The sequence below is a fragment of the Macrobrachium nipponense genome, chromosome 21 (genome assembly GCF_015104395.2).
Source record: "Macrobrachium nipponense isolate FS-2020 chromosome 21, ASM1510439v2, whole genome shotgun sequence".
NCBI classification, from domain to species: Eukaryota; Metazoa; Arthropoda; class Malacostraca; order Decapoda; family Palaemonidae; genus Macrobrachium; species Macrobrachium nipponense.
The window spans coordinates 4,288,673-4,298,803 of record NC_087212.1 but is presented as its reverse complement, the minus strand read 5'-3'; the positions used below and the strand labels follow the sequence as shown (position 1 = coordinate 4,298,803).

The window sequence follows — 10,131 nt, the reverse complement described above, 5'->3', positions numbered from 1 at the left end:
TCTACAAGTAAGTTTCAGTTATCAAATATGGGGGGTTGGAATTCCTCCATAGCAGGTAAAGGCTTTACTGCTCTAAGGCCAATATTCTTTCCTTAGTTGGTATTCTTTTGATATGGTAACATTTATACTGTACTGGATTTTTAACTTTATTTGTGAGGTGCCTGTTTGTAACCTTAAAGTGAAATTTGGTGTGCATTGTACAGTAAGTCATTTGTCGTAGATTCATTGATTTCGAATACAGCACTGGGACATATGAGGTCATTCAGCTCTGAAATGGAAATTGACAGTGAAGGGTTTGAAAGGTGTAACAGGAGGAAAACCTCGCAGTCAAACTATGAATCAAGTGTTAGGAAAGGGTGGAAAGTAAGATGAAGAAAGGGAATATGAAAGGAGGTACAGTAAAAGGCACGGAAGTGGTTGCAGCTAGGGGCCGAAGGCATGCTGCAAAGAACCTTAAGTAATCCCTACAGTGCACCGCATGAGGTCCACTGACGCCGCTAACCCCCTACAGGAATTTTGTCGTAGACAGTCTCCTATCCAGCAAGGTTTGACACGTGTGTCTCCCTAGCTCTGATACATCAGAGACCCAGAAAAGAAAAAAGGGTAGAGTATCAACAGAAGCCCAGTTTTTGTCTTGATAATCTAAACTAACCTAAAATATGGCTGGAATTGCCAATTAGAAAATTACCTAAAAACCCTAGCCAAATTCTTCCTTGCACCCTGCAGGTTAACTTAAGATGAGACTGAGTCAATGACCAACCTTTAATTATGTAGTATTAATATTTCTGGGAATTGCTTAAACTGTGTGTATTTCAGAGATGATTATTCAGTGTGGTTTATGCTTTTCATTTTGGCTTTCTGTCCTATTAGTTTTCATAGTTCAATACATTGTCCTTCATGGTGTGAAATCAAATCCAGGTGACTGCTTTGGTTTAATTGATTGGGGCATTCAAACCAAAAATAATTACAAGAAACTTTTACTTTGCTTTTTTATATAATTCATAAAATAATTGTGAAATTAGATTACATTACTTCTCGACCCAATGGCTGTTTTAGAATAAATTTATTTCCAAAATTTTCTTTTGTAGCTCAAGATATAATTGGCATTAAATGTATGTTTCTTATTCCATAAACAGAATAATACAAAATGTCATCCTCACAACATTTAGAGGTGAACATCTGGAGAGAATTGTGTAATAGTATCTGTTCTTACCAAAAGGTAAGGTTATCAAGGCTGTACCCATATTGCAGTACCTCATTTATTTTCATTACAAAAACTTTAGACTTACCACATGTTCATCAAAGAAAGCAACTGAAAGATTTGATTCTCAAACAAGTGGGTTATCTTTCTTCCTCATCCAATTCTGAAATGAAAAGAATGGGCATAAGTATGATTAGTGTTCACTCAAGTACAAAAGTGTAGGGCTTAGTATAAGCATTGGGACAAAGTATAACTGTTATTACAGAACAGAATTTAAAAAAAAAGACAATTCATAGGTGTTCATACAATGATCTTGGTGTTTATACAATGTTGGTATTAATGTTTTACAAAACCACTAGATAGTATTTCTAGACTTGCAGCTCACCTGAAATAATGTCCTTAAATCACATATGTTCATACGTGAAACAAACCTTCGGTCTTAACAATAGGATAATTTTCAAGTGCCTAGCTGGAACCGGTTAAACAATCAGAGATTGTAAAGCAAGGAATCTGTGAAATCTGGCAACGTGTGCTCATATTGGGTGAAAGCTGTTCAAAGACCGCGCAACGTTAAGTCTTTTTCTTAACTGCCTTGGGGAGAGATACAGATGCTTACTCTCCGTCCAAGCTGGTTGTTTTGCCCGTGTTTCGCTCTTATTTGTTGTCTGCTGCGTGTGTGTGTCAGTATGGCTTCCTCTGCGTCTTCACGGCCTCATCAGCGTATGCGCCCGGGTGTTCAAGGTTTCCCGTGTTCTCTTTTCCTGGCTTCATCTGCTACAGACTCCCACTCGACTTGCAGTAGGTGTCGTTCTAATTTCTGTACTGTGACGATTCCCTACCCGGAATGTCGTACGTGGGCTAGATCGCAGTGGAAGCTATTTTATAGTAAGAAGGAGCATCACAGAGTTTCAACTCTTCCTTCTAGCGAAGGGTTTTCTTCTCCTCGCTTAGATGCTTCTAAATCACATATTAGAACAAAGAGGCAGTTAAAAAAAAGAAAAAGAGAAACAGTTGGAGCTAACGGGGACACTGCATAAACCCTATTGTGCCATCTAATGTGTGCCAAACACAGCACACTTAAGTGATAACTCTACAGGGAGCATTGCACAAAGAACAGTCTGGTGAATATATTAATAATAATCTATATGTGTATATTAACAATTGTTTCTACATTTAGTATCTTTTTTAACTTCTCCACCATTTCTGTGCAAAGACATTATATGTAGCATTTTGCAATGCATTGCCTATGCATCTTGATAATATATCATGTGCCTTGAATTATAACTTAATTCTCTAGTCATGGAAACTAGCTTTACCTATAGTGCATTAGCTTTTTACCAATAAATATTATACATCAATGACAATAATTGTGTATTTTACTTTCTCATAATCCAAATGTAATCAAGTAGCTTTGACTCTTCCAGTTCTGAAAATATAGACTTAAAAACTTGACGAAGTCCTTAGCACATCAATTTCCTTGGAAATCATAAGAGATATTTTTCAGTTCATAGTGCTAAGAACCAAACATGATAAACTGTTTCTCCACCCTCCTTTTGTTCGTAGACCAGAGACAAACTAATGGGTGCTTGCAAATGAGTGATTCTGAGACTAAGAAAGAAGTGATAAAACTTTCAAAAGATGTTGATAAGCCCTTGACACAAGTTCCCAGGACTAATACAGCAGGAATGCCAAGCGCTAGATATATTTCACTGTGACACATACTCAGAAGTGTAAGTTCACAGCATGGTTGTCCAGTGTCAGTTACCAACACAGACATTTAGGTTGTACTATAACGTGCCAAGACCACAGCTTGGACACAAACCCCAAACTCAAGTCAGATCCACAGTTCCATAATGTGCTGAGACATCAGCAGAAATAGAATGTTCGATTGGGAACAGAGAAACAGTAGTTACAATATACAAGTTACCAAGTAGTTGCCAAACTAAAGTAGCTGAAACACGTCTGCTTAGCATTCTGTCAAAGATTCACATCTACTTGTGTAACAGCCAGTGTAATTGTTGTACAAACTCGAATGTAACACATTTAATTCTATGTCAGTTTTTGTGAACTGTTGTTTTACAGTAAATCAAAAGACATATACTTTGGTGGAAACTGCATGTTCAGGGTCAACAGAAGTAAATCTATTGTTGCCTAAAAAAAAAAAAAACTAAGTTAATATAAATCAAATGCATACTAAGAGGAATTCAGGTGAGAGAATTATGTAAATAATCAATTTCAAGAGTTTCATCACTCTTCACAATGTGAAAGGAATACCAAGGGTTACAAATATAGTAAGTTTACTATAATTCTTCAAGAGGTAATATATTATGTTTGTATGGTGTTTTTACATTGCATGGAACCAGTGGTTATTCAGCAATGGGACCAATGGCTTTACGTGACTTCCGAATCACATCGAGAGTAAGCTTCTATCACCAGAAATACACATCTCCAACTCCTCAATGGAATGCCCGAGAATCAAACTTGTGGCCACCAAGATGGCAGGCTAGTACCATACCGATCATGTCACTGAGGCGCTCGCAATATATGGGTAATCTATAAGCAGCAATTCTAACAAATTTTCAGATAACTCCCTTGGTTCAATCTACAATGAGACAAAGACTTGCTATCTTCAGCTAGTTTCATGAAAATAATCCTGACCCCAACACACCAAAATACTTAAAAACAGAAATCTGTCACTTACTATGCTTTACTGCCTGTGTTCGACCAGGAATATTGCCTGTACGGAGCATGTGCTGTAACCTTTCCACTTCTTCCATTGACCTTGCATTAGAGATTGCCTGTCGAATGGCTGCTTGATCTTCGGCACTCATTTGAGCTGGAGAATGAAAATATATTAGTATACCAAATAAGTACACTTTGTCACTTTCCAGTCTAAATCAATATTTAATCATAACTTGAAACACAAGTAATAACGATCAGATATCTTTAGGAAAAAAAAAATTTTGTTCTCTTAAAACATGCACTATTAACTTTTTCCCTAAAAGTCTCTTGACATATTGTTCCCTTATGCATTACAAGTCATCATTTAGAAATCATATTCATGTACAAAGAGGAAAGGTATGAGATAAATTACTTACCGGAGGTGAAAGGTAAATATAGTTAATTTGTTTAATGAGGAAAAGGCAAAATTCATGAAGAGCAAGAGATATGACCAGAGATGTAACTTGGTAAATAACTAAGGCCAAAAGTGTTTAAAAAGGTACATCAGACAAATCTGAAATCGACAATGATTCCATCAATAATCAGCGCCAAGCCCCTTCCTGTTCATTTATATTATCAGTGTAATGAATGAAATTGTAAAGAAGTCCAGCAGAAAAAAGGACCTCGGTAACTACTATACTTAGAGGACTTGTTCGTGGTAGAAGCAGAGGAAGAGGAGTTGGCAATGTTTAAAAGGTGTATGAGTGGAATGAAGAGATGAGGAAATCATCAGCAAAACAAAGCTTATGGTGACTGGAATTGAAGCAAAGAAAAAGTACAATACAAAATGTGGCCATGTAAACAAGGTATATGATGATATTACAGGAGGTGCTCAGGATTACAAAATATATGTGAAGTAAAAGAGTGACAAGGATTACAAAGTATACATGAAGTTAGGGAGATTTTCAATGCCTGAATTGTATACGAACAAATGGGGAAGAGGCATAACGAGATCCTTGCTCTGATAGATAAACAACTCTTAAAAGTAGGGAATTTCTGCTACATTGGGGGCACACTGGACTCTGAAAGAGAAGTCGTGAGTGCAGTAAGGAAAAGAGTAGCTGTAACATGAAAGAAATGGAGAATAGCTGGACCACTGGTAAATAAAAATTCCCATTAGTAGAGAGCAAATTTGAAGAATGGTACATAAGGCCTTCACTACTCAATGCGGAAGAAACACGAGTATGTACTGACAAGGAAAATGTGTGACCACAGAATGTTAGGATGCATGGCCTGAGTATGGTGGGAAGACTGCATTATGAATGAGGAAATGGAAGCCTGGTGTATCTCTATGCACTGGAGTAAGGACTGCGAAGGTTTGGACATGTACAACATAAAGCTTGGTAATGATATAATAGTACTGTACCATACTGATTTGAAAAATAATAGTACTGTACCAAACTGTTTTGAAAAATAAATAACAGCAGGAAGACACTGCAATCTGCCCTTGTGTACCAACTGGAGGTGTGGGATAAAGGCACTGCATGTAAAAGATGAACAAATTGATGAAACCTTAAAACTATTCTGCAGGGTATCCTCTTACTAAACTTGAAAGCCTCTTGACTAGTGTACTATATGGCAACACAAGTCATAATTTTCACCATAAAAAGTCAACAACTGGGGGGCTAAAAAAACACTGAGCATCAAGTTGTTGGTAAAGTACAGGACACGAAAGGGATAATAAGCCATACTATAATGCTTTAATCTACTACAGGTTTACCTCACCTAATGAAGGTCAATTTTCTGAAGGAAATAATTTCTCAATGTACCTTACACAGCACAAATTGGGACAATTCAAGCCCTTCTCATAATGTAAAATATTTCAAACTACTTGCTCAGTATGCCATGCCCAGGCAGTTCTACATACGTGGAACCACCTAACAAAGATTAATTGTAAATTATATGAACATGAAAAAAAAATCATTAAAATGTTCACAAAGACAGACTTAAACAAGTTAAATTCATCATACCCAAAGCAGGTCGAGTATCCATCATGCCTCCAGCACCAGGAACAAAAGTTCTGGCCTTTTTGGCTTCTTTCTGTATTTCTTTTCCAAGTTTGCTCTTAAACAATTTCTTTGCCATCTCCCTCTCTCGCTCTCTTACTCTCCGGAAGTCAAGAACTCTGACCTGAAAAATACAATCGTTTAGTGGTGCAGCCTCAATGTCATCAAGGAAAATATTCGTTCATGTATTAAAACACTAAAATTTTGTCTAAGGAGGCAATAGAGGATTGTAAGAGATTCAACTGCACCATGGACAAACAGCAGAATAAATGTGAGACCTTAAAAAAGGGGCTACTAAACAGGAGACTTTAAATAACTACAGGACAGCTAGAAATGTTTTTTGGGCAAGCGTTAAAAGAGGTTGGGGGAGTTTATATTTGGTAGGAAAATCAAAGGGAGGAAGGAAAGTGAAGTATGACCATGGAATCAAAGTCTTTATCATGAAACATGGCATAATACATAAATAACAAATAAAAAAATAAAAAATTACAGATTACACCACTTCAAAACAAAATTACTGTAATTACAGCTGGGCTCTAACCAAACGTGAAAATATGATGCCACTACTGATGAAGACTAAGGGCATGCCCACAATTGCCAGTGACTGCCTTCCAGAGGAGTATTAAAAACCATAACCTTGAAAAATGATCAGCTTGGTCACTGGTGCACCGGAGGTTACTGGAGAATGCAATCATCAAGATCAATCACAGCTTATATACTACTTTAGTGGCTCAATGACTAACTGTGAGTGCATGTTCCGTAACATTAAACGTCTCTGGGGCATATATGATCACTGCAATAAGAATAGTCATCAGTAAGGGAACTGGTTGAAAAAGAGATGAATACAGTTGTCTCTGCAGACCTCTGGATGCTTGTTCATGGGAAGGGATAATCACTGGAGCAGGCATTCTTCTGGCAAGAACATGAGGTCCTCCACCTGGGACAATCATAAGCCCTATTCATTCTTAGATTTCTACCCAGAGTGAGTGAATGATTGAGATTAACTCTTTAGGAGATCAAATCCACAAGTCACTGACTCATCATCCTGATACAATTCTGCTACTGAAATTTCTTTATGAGTCTGACAAGAGCATTAAAAGTTGCAAATACCACACCCAAAATGGTGTGTCAACTGTTCCATTTCAATTACAAGCCATGCAAAAGATTACCAATAGTGCTTGATGGTCTTGAGTAACAGATAGGAGTGGGTGGTAAAATCCCAGAGGGGATCATTGTTCCGCTACCAAAAAGTGATCCAAGGTAGGTGGGGTTGAACAGATGACAGGCACAGAACATTTTTTTTCAAAGCAGATGTAGTCATTCAAAGATGATGTAAAGGACACGAGTACAGGCTTTTGTGACAGTTCACCTGCTTGATCTACAAGGAGAGATCTGGTCTTAGATTTAGCAGATTGGGGACAGCCATGCAGGTCCAAACAAGGCACTGAACTGAGAAGAATCCCTATGATGTCAACTCAATGGTATTTTGAATCATTCCCCTTCATTTGTCACAAAGGAAACTAGGATAAAGCAATTCACAAAATCCAATGCAATCTTTTGTGGACAGGTCTTTGTAATAGCCATGAATCTAAGAAAAAATTTGATCCCTACTATACAATGAAAATAATGGTGTCATGCCTTTCACAATTACTATTAGTCTTTGAAGAGAAAGAAGTGTGTCCTGCATGACAATTTTAAAATCTCATGATTCAGATGGGCAAGAACCTCAGCAACAGTAACCACCATTGTAGGAGCTGGAAGAACAGGGATAGGAATGTCTCAAGCTATGGCATGGCAACAGATTCTGGGGCTGATAGAGTAATGCAGGAGGCCATGGGTGAAGGTGGTGGTAATGTTTCAACAGTGTTGGCTTCAGCCGAAGGTTTATTACTATGAAAATCCACAGGAGAGGGAAAGAATTCTTGAAAGGGTATAACTTCTTCAGCAACGAGCCAATAACATTCTAGCATGAAGGTGCATTCTATATTAAGCAGAATACACCTTATGCTACAAGCAAGACAGAAAAGTATAAGCCTTAGAATTATTTTTGTTGGCGATACTGGGGGCTGGAGGTTGGCAAAAGTCGAGGTAACAATACTGGAGGTACAAAGAAGCTGACTGGAAACAAGGCAGGTGTGGTCAGAATAACCTGTCCAAGAGTTAAAGTGACCACTGGAGGAGAAAGCACAAATATAGGCTGCACTCTCTGGTATCTAGTTCTGCCTACTTTGAAGAAACTGAGCCATCCCAAACATCCTTCAGATGTCATACAAATGATTCTTCATAAAAGCTACGTTACAAAAACAATTTTTTACCAGTGACACCGCCAGAAACTGAAAGGCTAGCAATTTGTCAACACCAACTGATACCAGAATCTAAAAAAGTTAACATCTCTCAAAGTTTTTATATTTTATTCATTTATCCAAATTTCATATACTGTATCAGTTCATCATTAAAATAAAAAATAACTCAAATTTATCCAATGACTATGTGCTACCATGGTGAAAATTACAAAGTGGAATCAAATCTACCTAATAGGCTTTTGATTTTTAGTCAGGAACAGCCAAGCATAAGATGCACTGGAGCATAAAGGTTTGTATCCCTGTAAGAAACTGGAGCACAAAGGTTTGTATCCCTGTAAGAACAAACTAGGTTGAAAACATACCACACAAAACTCTTTAAGCAATACTTACCTGAGGAAGCTTGTTGATAACATACAAGCGATAATGATCCCTGGTTGTAACAGGGTTTCCCAACAGCGAAACATACTCTAATTTTTTCAGAGATGCTAAGTTATCCAAATCAGCCAACTCTTGGATTAAATTATTTGTAAGGTACAGAAACTGCAAATTAGGAATTGACTCCGCCAGTGTATCTGAGATACGCCTGAAATGCAAAAAGCTATGTTCAGGTTTACAGAAATAAAATGTTACATATCATACACTACGACACAGAGAGAAAACAAAATATGTAAAGCTTTAACAGGATGAAATACAACAATATGTCCAAATGTTACATTATCACTAGCCGGAAGAAAGTTACATTTAAAAAGTACAACCCCTGATGACATTCAGATTATGAAAAAATACGGGCAAAGATTTATTTTGCAACAGATGTTTAAAAAAATATCTAGAATCCATAACAAATTTAGTATAGAAGCAAGTGAAAATTCAAAATATGGATGGAGCTCTCCAATTAACTTATTTCCTAGTGCTAAAATAAATCAAATGTCACATTAAAGAGAGAGCGAGCTCTCCTCTGTGTGTGTGTGCAAACTGAAATTACAATGAACTGTAAAATGTTACCAAACATTTTGTAAAGCATCTCGTACAATAGTAAAACTGTCATAAAACTCAACTACTAACACCTGATTCAAACATCCCATAGCAGTAATAATTTCAATGAATCCACAATAACAGAGGTATGACAATCTTTACAATTCAATTCAGTTTTACTGCTCTGATTTCATTTATTTTTATTTTCCTTGTATAGTTCATTCTTATTTTTTTCTGTTAAGTCTTGGATAATTAATTCTTTTTCTTTAATTCTCTTGTATACTCTTATTTCATTTTCTGCAGTGGGCTGTTTTAACTATGGGAATTCATGGACTTGTAGCTTGTCCAACAAAGGTTGCAGCTTAGCTGATAATACAGTGCTACCCTAATTTTTTGCACTTCACTTTGGGTGTTTTGGGATGATGGTTTAGATTGTATTTTTGTTTGAAATATTAAATTGTTTTAGTAAGAGAATTTAAGGTATAATTTTTTTTTTAACCATGAAATTAAGCAGTAAATCATTAAAATAGGTAGCTATAAGCATTTCAGTTTAAAGGGTACAGGTATTTGGCCATTATAAGCCAATTATAAGTTTTTGCAGTGGCGATTTTTGCATTTCCGCAGATTTTGTATTTTTGTGGTAGGATCTGGAACCTATCCCTGCGTCAAACTGAGAGGCTCTTTGTATTCTTTGTTACTGAAATGTTCATTCAACAAAGTTTTAGATAAAAACCAGTAAAAAGTCCTAAGCCATCACTGCACATTTAGTACTTGGGATTTGACTGACGGTTTATCATTCTTTTTGAATAGGATTACGTACATTACTGAGCAAAACGTCCATTTCTTCAATAATGGTATACATATCGATAAGTGTGTTAAGAGGATTAATCAGCTTGTTTTATAATCATTAAGAAATAACCACTTGAAT

At 36.7% G+C, this 10,131-nt stretch overlaps 1 protein-coding gene across 1 annotated transcript in view; it reads right to left on the bottom strand.

Annotated features, from left to right (window-relative positions):
* Positions 1–919: 919 nt before the first annotated feature.
* The window catches only part of LOC135197725 (U2 small nuclear ribonucleoprotein A'-like), a 48,931-nt gene continuing 39,719 nt past the window's right edge, over positions 920–10,131 (bottom strand). The window contains exons 3-6 of the mRNA XM_064224771.1: positions 8,622–8,814; positions 5,893–6,052; positions 3,903–4,037; positions 920–1,364 (exon numbers count right to left, since the gene is read on the bottom strand). Of these exons, the coding sequence (XP_064080841.1) occupies positions 1,342–1,364; positions 3,903–4,037; positions 5,893–6,052; positions 8,622–8,814 (511 nt within the window). The 3' untranslated portion in view covers positions 920–1,341. The remainder of the gene's footprint in view (positions 1,365–3,902; positions 4,038–5,892; positions 6,053–8,621; positions 8,815–10,131) is intronic.